General features: G+C 45.4%; 1 protein-coding gene and 1 pseudogene across 1 annotated transcript; one reads left to right on the forward strand and one right to left on the reverse strand.

Annotated features, from left to right (window-relative positions):
• Positions 1–440: 440 nt before the first annotated feature.
• Positions 441–9,455, reverse strand: LOC124004103 (elastase-1). Its single transcript, XM_046312891.1, has 8 exons — positions 9,298–9,455; positions 7,575–7,678; positions 6,871–6,971; positions 5,660–5,785; positions 3,847–3,983; positions 1,857–1,999; positions 716–865; positions 441–537 (listed from the first exon to the last, which is right to left on the reverse strand). Exons 1-8 carry the CDS (start codon positions 9,335–9,337, stop codon positions 526–528), a joined length of 813 nt encoding a protein of 270 aa, XP_046168847.1. The 5' UTR covers positions 9,338–9,455; the 3' UTR covers positions 441–525.
• A 1,416-nt stretch (positions 9,456–10,871) lies between these two features.
• LOC124004003 overlaps positions 10,872–14,987 on the forward strand; it is a 7,073-nt pseudogene continuing 2,957 nt past the window's right edge.

A 14,987-nucleotide genomic window follows, 5' to 3' on the forward strand; every position in this document is an offset into this window, starting at 1 on the left:
GGCTGGTAAGTCTTGCTGAAAGAGATGAGGGCTAAAGGAAGTGGCTAATAAGTCTGGCTGAAATAGATGGGGGCTAAAGGAAGTGGCTAATAAGTCTGGCTGCACATCTGACTGGCTGATTTACTGCAAATTGAGAATTTCTGTGACTAAACTCAACAAAAAGAAGAAACTTCATAATGAATTCAAAATGAAATCTAGAATCGGCTTCCTATTCCGAATCAAAGCCTCCTCACTCACACTGCCAAACCCTCGTAAAACTTGACTACCCCGTCGATCCTTGACTCTGGCGATGTCATTTACAAAATAGCCTCCAACACTCTACTCAGCAAATTGGATGCAGTCTATCACAGCTCTGATCAATTTACATATGATATCTTAAAGTGGAGAATAACATAGAGATAGATTTGATTTGTTACACGTAGACAAGACAACAGGTTTACTGAATTTTTAAAAAGTTTATTTAACTTTAAAGAGCAGAATGTAAATGAAATTGAGCTGGGTTGTGCTCGATGACCACGTTCCCTTTCAACCCATGATCTGTAGAGGAAAGGACAGACAATTAATTAGACCGGCATTCCGACGTTTGCCCAAAATACAGTCAATATTGTTACTGAGACGGACACAAATTTGACAAATTAAAATGTGCATAAAATAGACAAGCTTGGAGAGAAATAAAGTCATGTTCTTCTCCTGTCTCTAGCTCTACAGGACGTACCCCGTTCATCCAGCTGATGTAGGCAGACACACGGGTGAAGACGGTGGGCTTGCGGGTGGCGTTGCATCCAGAAGAGGAAACGAAGCTGGTCACACCGTGGACATAGTACTGACCGTTGACCTGGCAGTTCAGGGGGCCGCCAGAGTCTCCCTACAATGATGGAGAGAGAGAGAGAGAGGGACACACAGAGAGAGAGAGAGAGAGAGAGAGAGAGAGAGAGAGAGAGAGAGAGAGAGAGAGAGAGAGAGAGAGAGAGAGAGAGAGAGAGAGAGAGGGACACAGAGAGACAGAGAGAGAGAGAGGGAGGGACACACAGAGAGAGAGAGGGAGAGAGAGAGAGAGAGAGAGAGAGAGAGAGAGAGAGAGAGAGAGAGAGAGAGAGAGAGAGAGAGAGAGAGAGAGAGGGGGGCACAGAGAGAGAGAGAGAGGGACAGAGAGAGAGGAGAGGGACACAGAGAGAGAGAGAGAGAGAGAGAGAGAGAGAGAGAGAGAGAGAGAGAGAGAGAGAGAGAGAGAGAGAGAGAGGGGGACACAGAGACAGAGAGAGAGAGAGAGAGAGAGAGAGAGAGGGACACAGAGAGAGAGAGAGAGAGAGAGAGGGACACAGAGAGAGAGAGAGAGAGAGAGAGAGAGAGAGAGAGAGAGAGAGAGAGAGAGAGAGAGAGAGAGAGAGAGAGAGCGAGAGAGAGAGACATAGACAGAGACAGAGAGAGAGAGAGAGAGAGAGAGAGAGAGAGGGACACAGAGAGAGAGAGAGAGAGAGCGAGAGAGAGAGACAGAGACAGAGAGAGAGAGAGAGAGAGAGAGAGAGAGAGAGAGAGAGAGAGAGAGAGAGAGAGAGAGAGAGAGAGAGAGAGCTTACTCAGGACTGAGTACCAATTTGCTATTCTTACTCATATTATTGTATAACATAAAGTCACTGGTTATTTTTATTTTCTAAACATGTAGCTAAACTATGATATAATTCCAATGATAAACAAATATAAAGTAAATCAAAAGTATCCAGTAAAACCAAGACAAATTATATTCATACCTCTTGGTGTAAGTTTTGACAGTTTTAGAAGGACATGCGCAGAGTCATGGGTTCAAATCCCAAACCGATCGGTCTTCCCCGCCTCCCCCTCCATTAGACTGGTCTTACCTGGCAACCAGAGTTGGCTCCACCACCGGCACAGACCATGGTGGTCTTGACGGAAGATCCCCACCAGCTAGAGCTGGAGCAGGTCTGGTGGTCAACGCTGGGCAGCCAAGCCTGCTTCAGGCTGTTGGACAGAGAACCGCCGGCTACAGGGAAGATAAGGGGACACGTTAGAGGAGATAAAAGAACCACCGGCTACAGGGAAGACAAGGGGACACGTTAGAGGAGATAACAGAACCGCCGGCTACAGGGAAGACAAGGGGACACGTTAGAGGAGATAACAGAACCGCCGGCTACAGGGAAGACAAGGGGACACGTTAGAGGAGATAACAGAACCCCCGGCTACAGGGAAGACAAGGGGACACGTTAGAGGAGATAACAGAACCACCGGCTACAGGGAAGACAAGGGGACACGTTAGAGGGGATAACAGAATCACCGGCTACAGGGAAGACCAGGGGACACGTTAGAGAAGATATCAGAACCACCGGCTACAGGGAAGACAAGGGGACACGTTAGAGGGGAGATAACAGAACCACCGGCTACAGGGAAGACAAGGGGACACGTTAGAGGAGATAACAGAAACCACAGGGAAGACAAGGGGCTACAGGGAAGACAAGGGGACACGTTAGAGGAGATAACAGAACCACCGGCTACAGGGAAGACGAGGGGACACGTTAGAGGAGATAACAGAACCACCGGCTACAGGGAAGACAAGTGGACACGTTAGAGGAGATAACAGAACCACCGGCTACAGGGAAGACAAGGGGACACGTTAGAGGAGATAACAGAACCGCCGGCTACAGGGAAGACAAGGGGACACGTTAGAGGAGATAACAGAACCACCGGCTACAGGGAAGACAAGGGGACACGTTAGAGGAGATAACAGAACCACATACAGAGAAGACAAAGGGACACGTTAGAGGAGATAACAGAACCGCCGGCTACAGGGAAGACAAGGGGACACGTTAGAGGAGATAACAGAACCACCGGCTACAGGGAAGACAAGGGGACACGTTAGAGGAGATAACAGAACCACATACAGGGAAGACAAAGGGACACGTTAGAGGAGATAACAGAACCGCCGGCTACAGGGAAGACAAGGGGACACGTTAGAGGAGATAACAGAACCACCGGCTACAGGGAAGACAAGGGGACACGTTAGAGGAGATAACAGAACCGCATACAGAGAAGACAAAGGGATGCTTTATTAGAATTTGTGAAAAATAGTGACATTTATCAATTTTTGTTATATATCTCTTCAGCTGATAGTGAGGAACAGGAAATGCATTTAAGAGGAACAGGATATGAGAAATCAATATGGTTTCATTAAAACATTTACAAATAATGACATATAACCATCTGTCGTCTCAGTTGACATATTAGATATAGCAGGTTGACTTTTAGTGTCACGAGTCTTGTCCTGGAGGCAAAACTGAGCAATTTCCCCTTAGGTAGGCCAGCTGCAAAGTAATAGTTGGCTATTGTAAAGATCCATAAAAACAAATTTTTTATTTTTGGTCGTAATTTAAAGTTAGGGTTAGTTTCTAGTTTTAATGTCACTTTCACAAGTACAGCGAAATAAATGCCTTTCTTGCAAAATGAAAACCCAATAATCCAATAATCAATAATAATAAAATACTAAAAATTACAAGGTAGAACAAAAACACACAAGATATAACGAGGGTTAGGTACTAGGGTTATCAGTGGGGTTAGGATTAGTTTTAAAATCAGATTTTATTACTCTGTTCCAGCTAGTGACCACTCTCCAGAGCAAGATTCATGACGAAAAACACTAACCTGCTTAGTTAGTCACTTACATGCTTTAGACCAAGTATAAAAAAGCGACTACCCCCAAAAAACTAATTTGTTAGCTCTGTTAGTGTCATATTCAGGGTTGTGGTTAGTTATGGGTAGTCTCTGGGACCTGTATGTAAAGACAATGAAATGTTGACTGTGTTTGATGTTACATTGAGATAATAGGTTACTACTGACTCTGGGTGCGGCCCCATCCGGTGATGTAGCAAGGGTTGTTGTTGGGCAGGATCTGGCCAGATGGAGGGAGAGCAGCCAGCTGGACAGCGGAGTTCAGGGAAGCCTCGGTGGACAGACGCAGCAGGGCGATGTCATTTCTAAGGAATAGAAGAGCACTGTATCATACCTGAGGAACAGAAGGTTATGCATCTCACAGATTTCTGCACTTCCTCCAAAACTTTCTATTCTGTACTTATGCACTTTAACCCTAACATGGGTTAACCACGAGGAAGGTAGTCTAGTGGTTAGAGCGACAAGTAGCCTAGTGGTTAGAGAGGCAGGTAGCCTAGTGGTTAGAGCCGGCAGGTAGTCTAGTGGTTAGAGAGGCAGGTAGCCTAGTGGTTAGAGCCGGCAGGTAGTCTAGTGGTTAGAGCCGGCAGGTAGTCTAGTGGTTAGAGAGGCAGGTAGCCTAGTGGTTAGAGAGGCAGGTAGTCTAGTGGTTAGAGGAGGCAGGTAGTCTAGTGGTTAGAGCCGGCCGGTAGCCTAGTGGTTAGAGCCGGCAGGTAGTCTAGTGGTTAGAGCCAGCAGGTAGTCTAGGGGTTAGAGAGGCAGGTAGCCTAGTGCTTAGAGCGGAAGGTAGCCTAGTGGTTAGAGCCGGCAGGTAGCCTAGTGGTTAGAGCCGGCAGGTAGTCTAGCGGTTAGAGAGGCAGGTAGCCTAGTGGTCAGAGAAGACAGGTAGTCAAGTGGTTAGAGTGTAGAGGCGGCAGGTAGCCTAGTGGTTAGAGGAGGCAGGGAGTCTAGTGGTTAGAGCCGGCAGGTAGCCTAGTGGTTAGAGCAGCAGTTAGTCTAGTGGTTAGAGGAGGCAGGTAGCTCAGTGGTTAGAGTGGCAGGTAGCCTGGCGGTTAGAGGAGGCAGGTAGTCAAGTGGTTAGAGGAGGCAGGTAGCTCAGTGGTTAGAGCCGGCAGGTAGCCTGGCGGTTAGAGGAGGCAGGTAGTCAAGTGGTTAGAGTGTAGAGGCGGCAGGTAGTCTAGTGGTTAGAGCCGGCAGGTAGCCTAGTGGATAGAGTGTAGAGGCGGCAGGTAGCCTAGTGGTTAGAGAGGCAGGTAGCCTGGCGGTTAGAGGAGGCATGTAGCCTAGTGGTTAGAGAGGCAGGTAGTGTAGTGGTTAGAGAGGCAGGTAGTCTAGTGGTTAGAGGAGGCAGGTAGTCTAGTGGTTAGAGAGGCAGGTAGCCTAGTGGTTTCGAGAGGCACGTAGTCTGGTGGTTAGAGTGTTGAGCCAATAACCGAAAGTTTGCTGGATAGAATCCTCGGACTGACAAGGTAAAACTCTGTCGTTCTGCCCCTGAACAAGGCAGTTAACCCACTGTTCCCAGGCCGTCATTGAAAATAAGAATTTGTTCTTAACTGACTTTCCTATTTATATAAAGTTTTTTATTTTTTTAATTAAAAATATGTTATTGTGGAATATCTACTAAATGCTAAGTATAGCTCTTGGGTCACTGTATTATAAACATACACAGCATCAGAACATTTTTTTTAAAGAGCTTATATAGCTGCATCATGGTCTCCTTAGAATATATATATATATTTTTAAAGTGTGCCATTTTACCATTGTAGTTAAATGTAGTCACCTTGGCTAACATATTAGTTCGACTGCATGTCCCTTGTGGTGACATAACTTATATGTCACAGTAATGACATTATGGTTATAGTACACGTTTTTGAAGTACTGAACCATATTATAGTAAAATTGCTATCAGTGAATGTCTCAGAATGAAATAATATATATATATTTTTTTAGACAATCAATTTTGAACTTTGAAAACAGGACTTACCCTCCAGCGATGTTGTTGGAGTTCCACCCATTGTGGATGTAGACTTTGCTGACGGTCATGATCTGCTCCTTGCCCTCGTTGCTGTTCAGGTTGTGGTCTCCCAGAACCACACGCCAAGTCCTCTGGCTGAAGATACACACACGCAATAATACCTTGGTCACTTAGGAAGTCAGTTAGGAAGTTATGCAACATATACATATATATTATAGAGATCTTAGAGTTGGAATCTGTTGCAGTGAAACTGTCACGTACGCTAGGTCTACTTTAAATAATCGTGTTTTTTTTCTCTGACATCGTTGCACATCGTTACATCGTTGCACATCGTTACATCGTTGCACATCGTTACATCGTTCCACATCGTTACATCGTTGCACATCGTTACATTGTTACACATCGTTACATCGTTACATCGTTACATCGTTGCACATCGTTGCACATCGTTACATCGTTGCACATCGTTACATCGTTCCACATCGTTGCACATCGTTACATTGTTACACATCGTTACATCGTTACATCGTTACATCGTTGCACATCGTTACATCGTTGCACATCGTTACATCGTTACATCGTTACATCGTTACATCGTTACATCGTTGCACATCGTTGCACATCGTTGCACATCGTTACATCGTTACATCGTTACATCGTTACATCGTTGCACATCGTTACATCGTTGCACATCGTTACACATCGTTGCACATCGTTACATCGTTACATCGTTACATCGTTACATCGTTACATCGTTACATCGTTGCACATCGTTGCACATCGTTACATCGTTGCACATCGTTGCACATCGTTGCACATCGTTACATCGTTACACATCGTTACACATCGTTACATCGTTACACATCGTTACATCGTTACACATCGTTGCACATCGTTACACATCGTTACATCGTTACACATCGTTACACATCGTTACACATCGTTACATCGTTACACATCGTTACATCGTTGCACATCGTTACATCGTTGCACATCGTTGCACATCATTGCACGCTCAATAGAAATGCAGAATGAATTTTGTTTATCACAACGCTGGAAGCTCATGTCCTCCGTTTGTTAAAAAAATATGTTTATCAAATGAGCCCAGGGCGACCAGGGGCACTGTGTTACCTATAGCAGATCTTTAACCTAACGGCAAGCAACCTTGTCAAGACGTTTCAGAGTTTCACTATAAAATCTAATGGCTTCGTTTGTCCAACCTGTCCACACAGTGAGCAGCAGTCATCACCCATCCTCTCCTGATCAGACTACCTCCACAGGTGTGGTAGTAGGAGCTGCCAGACTTGTACTGGAGAGAGATCTGAGGACAAGAGAGAAAGAGAGAGAGGTAAGAGGAGGATGTTAAAAATGAGAAGCAGAAGGGAGGAGAGAATTAGAACAAAAAAAAGATTTACAAAAAAAAGATTTGACAAAAGTAGAAAAGTGTGTTTCATAGTATGAAACTATCAGGTGCAGCTACATCCTTGCCGGGTCCCAGGTCCCATGGCCAACTCCTCTAGTACAGAGGAACTGGGTGAAGCACAGAAAGAAAGATCTGGGCGCAGGCTAATGTTGACACCCAGAATCAAATCAGAATCAGAATCAAATCAAATCAGAATCAAATCAAATCAGAATCAAATCAGTCAATTCACTGGTGGAACCAGCCTGTTTTACTGCACAGAATGGTGATCACAGCAATCAGGCTGGTTCCATCAGGCTATGAGAGACTATTTTTTATTTAACTAGGCAAGTCAGTTAAGAACAAATTCTTATTTACAATGAATGCCTAACCGGGGAACAGTGGGTTAACGGCCTTGTTCAGGGGTAGAACAACAGCTCAGGGATTCGATCCAGCAACCTTTTGGTTACTGGTCCAACACACTAACCACTAGGCTACCTGACGCCCCAAAGGAAAATGTTTTACCTGCCAGGGCCAGGAGTTGGGCTGGGCGACCTCGCCACCCACAACTCTTTCCTCAGCTCCATCTTCCAGGTATCTGGGCTGGGGAACCAGATTCTCAGACAGCACTGAGGACAGAGGAAATACAGTTGTATATGTATATAGAAAAAAGAAAAGAAAGCAAGCCATGAGATCGAAGGAATTGTCTGTAGAGCTCTGATTGTGTCGAGGCACAGTTCTGGGGAAGGGTACCAAAACAATTCTGCAGCATTGAAGGTCCCCAAGAACACAGTGGCCTCCATCATTCTCGTGGCCAGACGGAAACCACTCCTCAGTAAAAGGCACATGACAAAAGGCACCTAAGACTCTCAGACCATGAGACAAGTACACCCCCCCCCCTAAGACTCTCAGACCATGAGACAAGTACACCCCCCCCCTAAGACTCTCAGACCATGAGACAAGTACACCCCCTAAGACTCTCAGACCATGAGACAAGTACACCCCCCTAAGACTCTCAGACCAATGAGACATGTACACCCCCAACCCCAACCCCCCCACACACTTCACATCCTAAAGTGCCACATACACAGAAATGCTGGTTTTAGACAGCATGAATGGAGTATTCATTGGTCTCTCCCCTATTTGACCTAGTTAACCTAGTTAAGGCATATGTGAACTTTAGGTAGTTATTTATATATGCGTGTAAGTCTGTTTTTAAATGTACTGTATGTAAACTGTAAGTGTTTTGTTTGTAAAGGCTTTTCATTATGTGTCGGACCTCAGGAAGAATAGATTTCGCCATTGGCGTCAGCTAATGGGGATCCTAATAAAATCTAAATCTAGTCTATTAGTCTCAATCAGAGGGTGAATAAATACTCTGTGTAGAAATGGTCATTTCTTCAAGGAGAGAGAGTATAGCGATGGTCATTTCTTCAAGGAGAGAGAGTACCTAGGATAGGATAAGTAATCCCTCCCCCCCCTTTAAGATTTAGATGCACTATTGTAAGTGACTGTTCCACTGGATGTCATAAGGTGAATGCACCAATTTGTAAGTCGCTCTGGATAAGAGCGTCTGCTAAATGACTTAAATGTAAATGTAATGTAATTTCTTCAAGGGGAGAGAGTATAGAGATGGTTCATTTCTTCAAGGAGAGAGAGTATAGAGATGGTTCATTTCTTCAAGGAGAGAGAGTATAGAGATGGTTCATTTCTTCAAGGAGAGAGAGTATAGAGATGGTCATTTCTTCAAGGAGAGAGAGTATAGAGATGGTAATTTCTTCAAGGAGAGAGAGTATAGAGATGGTTCATTTCTTCAAGGAGAGAGAGTATAGAGATGGTAATTTCTTCAAGGAGAGAGAGTATAGAGATGGTTCATTTCTTCAAGGAGAGAGAGTATAGAGATGGCAATTTCTTCAAGGAGAGAGAGTATAGAGATGGTTCATTTCTTCAAGGAGAGAGAGTATAGAGATGGTTCATTTCTTCAAGGAGAGAGAGTATAGAGATGGTCATTTCTTCAAGGAGAGAGAGTATAGAGATGGTCATTTCTTCAAGGAGAGAGAGTATAGAGATGGTCATTTCTTCAAGGAGAGAGAGTATAGAGATGGTCATTTCTTCAAGGAGAGAGAGTATAGAGATGGTCATTTCTTCAAGGAGAGAGAGTATAGAGATGGTCATTTCTTCAAGGAGAGAGAGTATAGAGATGGTCATTTCTTCAAGGAGAGAGAGTATAGAGATGGTCATTTCTTACCCAGAGCTGCGAGAGCGCTCAACAGGACGAACCTCAGCATGTTTTCAGTCTGTCAGTGTCAGTCTGTCCTGATGGAATATTCCGGTCCCTGTTTTATACCCTCAGGAGACACGAGAACACCCAACCTGATGTATCTATGGTTACGCAATTTAGGTAACTTTCTCAAAATGCCACAGTTTTTCCCAAAATCCTGGTTGGAGGATTCCTGGAATAAAGAGAGAATAAGCTAGGAGGGAATCCTCCACCCAGGATTTCTGAAAAACCTACATGTCTGGTCTGGACTGGCTGTGGTGCAGGTGTTTGTTCACCGTGAGGGTGGCGACAGGTAACCACCTGTGTTTTGTCCCACCATTATATCACTATCCAAGGTCTTTGGCCTGGCCTGGCCTGGCCTGGCCTCGCCTCACCTCACCTCGCCTCACCTCGCCTAGCCTCGCCTCTCCTCACCTCGCCTCACCTCGCCTCGCCTCACCTCGCCTCACCTCACCTCGCCTCGCCTCGCCTCACCTCTCCTCACCTCGCCTCACCTCACCTCACCTCGCCTCACCTCGCCTCTCCTCACCTCGCCTCGCCTCACCTCGCCTCTCCTCACCTCACCTCGCCTCACCTCATCTCACCTCGCCTCGCCTCGCCTCACCTCACCTCGCCTCGCCTCACCTCGCCTCTCCTCACCTCGCCTCGCCTCACCTCGCCTCTCCTCACCTCGCCTCACCTCACCTCGCCTCTCCTCACCTCGCCTCTCCTCACCTCGCCTCACCTCGCCTCGCCTCGCCTAGCCTCGCCTCACCTCACCTCGCCTCTCCTCACCTCGCCTCGCCTCACCTCACCTCACCTCGCCTCGCCTCACCTCACCTCGCCTCACCTCGCCTCGCCTCGCCTCGCCTCACCTCACCTCGCCTCACCTCGCCTCGCCTCGCCTCGCCTCGCCTCGCCTCGCCTAGCCTCGCCTCGCCTCGCCTCACCTCACCTCACCTCACCTCAGATCCAGCTGTATTACTGTACAGTACCTGAGGTTAGGGTTAGCAGATCCAGCTGTATTACTGTACAGTACCTGAGGTAAGGTTATCAGATACAGCTGTGTTACTGTACAGTACCTGAGGTTAGGGTTAGCAGATCCAGCTGTATTACTGTACAGTACCTGAGGTTAGGGTTAGCAGATCCAGCTGTATTACTGTACAGTACCTGAGGTTAGGGTTAGCAGATCCAGCTGTATTACTGTTAGGTGGATTGTTCCAGGATCATTGCCTTATCTTGTGTAATTATTGGAAAATATGACTGTTTTTAAAGGTGTTGAGGGATAAAATACAAGTTTTTATGAAATGTTTGAAATACTCTGTAAACTTCAAAAACAACAAAAAGTCTCCAGTTTATTGATTGTAAACCCTCGGGTTTGTTTTTTCATGTGGGTATTTCTGTTTGCCTTTTGCTTATCTCGCGCTGATAATAACAGCTGCAGCTGTTCCATTCTACACCTTGTGTTGCCAATCTGAAAGTACAGCACATCTACGTCCCAAATTACATTTGATCCCCACATTAGTGCACAGAATAGGGTGTGATTTGGGACACAACCCCTTCACCCTGAGCCAAACCAGCAGACAGGAGGAGGTCAGGAGGGGTGTTCCTGCCTCCTGAGGGTATAAAACAGGGACCGGAATATTCCATCAGGAAAGACTGACACTAACAGACTGAAAACATGCTGAGGTTCGTCTTGTTGAGCGCTCTCGCAGCCCTGGGTAAGAACTGTACCTCTACCAGACACTCTGTCTGTCTGTCTTTTTCTACCAGACACTCTACTCTCTCTGTCTGTCTTTTTCTACCAGACACTCTGTCTGTCTGTCTTTTTCTACCAGACACTCTACTCTCTCTGTCTGTCTTTTTCTACCAGACACTCTGTCTGTCTGTCTTTTTCTACCAGACACTCTACTCTCTCTGTCTGTCTTTTTCTACCAGACACTCTCTCTGTCTCTGTCTTTTTCTACCAGACACTCTCTCTGTCTGTCTTTTTCTACCAGACACTCTCTCTGTCTGTCTTTTTCTACCAGACACTCTGTCTGTCTGTCTGTCTTTTTCTACCAGACACTCTCTCTGTCTGTCTTTTTCTACCAGACACTCTCTCTGTCTGTCTGTCTTTTTCTACCAGACACTCTCTCTGTCTGTCTGTCTTTTTCTACCAGACACTCTCTCTGTCTGTCTGTCTTTTTCTACCAGACACTCTCTCTGTCTGTCTGTCTTTTTCTACCAGACACTCTCTCTGTCTGTCTGTCTTTTTCTACCAGACACTCTCTCTCTCTGTCTGTCTTTTTCTACCAGACACTCTCTCTGTCTGTCTTTTTCTATCAGACACTCTGTCTGTCTGTCTGTCTTTTTCTACCAGACACTCTCTCTGTCTGTCTTTTTCTACCAGACACTCTCTCTGTCTGTCTGTCTTTTTCTACCAGACACTCTCTCTGTCTGTCTGTCTTTTTCTACCAGACACTCTGTCTGTCTGTCTGTCTTTTTCTACCAGACACTCTCTCTGTCTGTCTTTTTCTACCAGACACTCTCTCTGTCTGTCTTTTTCTTCCAGACACTCTCTCTGTCTGTCTTTTTCTACCAGACACTCTCTCTGTCTGTCTTTTTCTACCAGACACTCTCTCTGTCTGTCTTTTTCTACCAGACACTCTCTCTGTCTGTCTTTTTCTACCAGACACTCTCTCTGTCTGTCTTTTTCTTCCAGACTTTCTCCCCTGTTCACGTTCACTCTCTTCCTCCCTCTCCATTTTCTCAATTTCCTTGTGTCTCGTTCTCTCTCTCTCTCTCTCTCTCTCTCTCTCTCTCTCTCTCTCTCTCTCTCTCTCTCTCTCTCTCTCTCTCTCTCTCTCTCTCTCTCTCTCTCTCTCTCTCTTTGAGTACGTACAGCATCCAGAAGAAATCTACTTTTAGCTGTATGCCCCCCCCCCCCTTGTAACCTCCTGCAGTGCTGCCTATGGATCTGGAGCCACAGCCCAGATACCTGGAAGAGGTTCCTGAGCAGAGAGTTGTGGGTGGTGAGGTCGCCCAGCCCAACTCCTGGCCCTGGCAGGTAAAACCTGATCCCAGGACTGTACTATATGTGCTTCAGCCAACTCTTCGATACTCCACTTGTAATAGGAGTTGGCTATGATACATACAGATCTGGGACCAGGCAACAACACCAAAAATATGACTTTTACTTGAATTAATCTGTGAGCACCAGACATAGGTGGAAAAATATTTGTATTTTGTGGTATATTTGAAAATACTAACTTTCAAATAGTCAATGTTGGCCCATGTTGATTCTACCAGGTGTCTAAAGTGTTCCACAGGGAAGCTGGCCCATGTTGATTCTACCAGGTGTCTAAAGTGTTCCACAGGGAAGCTGGCCCATGTTGATTCTACCAGGTGTCTAAAGTGTTCCACAGGGAACATAGAACTTTAGATATTCCTCTCCATAATAATGAAGTTACCACAACAGTCCCTATTCCTCTTGTCTACTGTTGTTACTAAAACTCTCAGCCCATTGAGATGCATCTTAACAGCATGTTAATGTAATTATGCTTCAAAAGTAATTACAGTTGTATTATACAGGCACAACAACAGTGTCGTTGTTAATAAATGTTGCTGAGAATGCCAACAGCGACAAAATATGGCTATGAAACATTGAAAGGAAACTAAATATCCCAAAACGAGCTTCTTTAATCAGCTTCAGCCAAGGTAGGTGGAAAATTGTGTTAGTTTCTATCCACTACCCCTTTAAAGATGGTATGTTTGAAACAAGAAAATATACCCCCAGGGGGACAAATAGTTTCGGAGATGTTTTTTTGCTAAGCATCCAACTTCCTGTTTGCAAATGGCTTTTCTCTGCAGTGTTTTCAGGTATTATAAGAAAAAATGTATTGCAGCTTCCAACCTTTTTCAATGGCGCGTTGAAAGTTAGTCAGTAGTTGAGCGTCACAACGTATTTATACTTCTCTGTACAAAATATCATTGGTTAATTGGTTTAACTTAATTGTGTACACCTCAAATAAAATAAAATACCATTTTATTTGTCACATACACCTGGTCAGCAGATGTTAGACTGTGCCATCGGGTGGTGTCGGTGTCCTCACCTGGGGCAATGGACATTTACAGAACGTTCAGATAGAAATGCATTGTGTAGATCCAATATGACGGTCCGATAGATTGGAATAGTATAGGAGATTGTGAATGCTCTATTCATTTTATTTCTTTATTATTAGTAGTTATTTTTTGTATTTTACCCCACTCTTTTTCTTTCGATCGTGTCTCATCGCTGCAACTCCCCAACGGGCTCAGGAGGCGAAGGTGCTTCCTCCGAAACATGACCCGACAAACCGCACTTCTTACAACCCCGACCACTTAACCCGGAAACCAGCCGCACCAATGTGTCGGAGGAAACACCGTTCAACTGACGACCGAGGTCATCCTGCAGGCGCCCGGCCCTCCACAAGGAGTCGCTAGAGCGCGAAGAGCCAAATAAAGAACCCCCGGGCAAACCCTCCCCTAACCCGGACGACGCTGGGCCAATTGTTCGCCGCCTCATTGGTCTCCCAGGTCACGGCCGGCTGCAACACAGTCCGGGATCGAACCCGGGTCTGTAGTGACGCCTCAAGCACTACGATACAATGCTTTAGACCGCTGCGCCACTTGGGAGGCCTTGTCTTCTCATCTTATACATCCTCCTCTTACCTCTCTCTCTTTCTCTCTTGTCCTCAGATCTCTCTCCAGTACAAGTCTGGCAGCTCCTACTACCACACCTGTGGAGGTAGTCTGATCAGGAGAGGATGGGTGATGACTGCTGCTCACTGTGTGGACAGGTTGGACAAAGGAAGACATTATAGAATAACTACATTTTTTCCAAGAGTTAACTTTACACAAATAAGTAACAGCCCAAATACACAGATACAAATACATTATACAAGTTTTTTGGGAATTTTGATTCAAATACCATTTATAGAATATGGACGTGACTTCCTAGTTGACCAAGGTATTATGTGTGTGTGTGTGTGTGTGTGTGTGTGTGCGTGCGTGCGTGCGTGCGTGCGTGTGTGTGTGTGTGTGTGTGTGTATCTTCAGCCAGAGGACTTGGCGTGTGGTTCTGGGAGACCACAACCTGAACAGCAACGAGGGCAAGGAGCAGATCATGACCGTCAACAAAGTCTACATCCACAATGGGTGGAACTCAAACAGCGTTTCTGCAGGGTACGGAACTCATTTGTAATCTATTGTTATTTTTGTTTAGATTGCGTCAACAGTTGGTTTTGGAATTGAACTACACTAGTAGTTAAATGTCTCTATTTTTTTTGTTGACAGATTCTAATGATACCATTTTATTACATCTTGAAACTAAGTGTTCTGTAGTATGTTTATATAATAACAATTACCCGGAGAATGATCCTAGTGTTACGTTGATGTGCTGAGGTTGAAGCACCGAAGAACAGGAAGAATGTTCGGAGGCAGTACGTAAGAAAGATTTATGACTTGAGGTGAAAATGAAAACCTCCTGAACATGTGCTTCTGTTCCTCAGATGTGACATTGTGTTCCACAGATGTGACATTGTGTTTCTCAGATGTGACATTGTGTTTCTCAGATGTGACATTGTGTTCCACAGATGTGACATTGTGTTCCACAGATGTGACATTGTGTTCCTCAGATGTGACATTGTGTTTCTCAG

The sequence above is a fragment of the Oncorhynchus gorbuscha genome, linkage group LG18 (assembly GCF_021184085.1).
Source record: "Oncorhynchus gorbuscha isolate QuinsamMale2020 ecotype Even-year linkage group LG18, OgorEven_v1.0, whole genome shotgun sequence".
In the NCBI taxonomy this organism is placed as follows: domain Eukaryota; kingdom Metazoa; phylum Chordata; class Actinopteri; order Salmoniformes; family Salmonidae; genus Oncorhynchus; species Oncorhynchus gorbuscha.

Coding starts and splice junctions, on each gene's coding strand:
- LOC124004103 (XM_046312891.1), bottom strand. CDS start 9,337: ATGCTGAGGTTCGTCCTGTTGAGCGCTCTCGCAGCTCTGG. Junction 2,000..3,846: donor CGGATGGGGCCGCACCCAGA/GTCAGTAGTAAC, acceptor TCTTCCCTGTAG/CCGGCGGTTCTCTGTCCAAC. Junction 866..1,856: donor GAGCCAACTCTGGTTGCCAG/GTAAGACCAGTC, acceptor CCATCATTGTAG/GGAGACTCTGGCGGCCCCCT.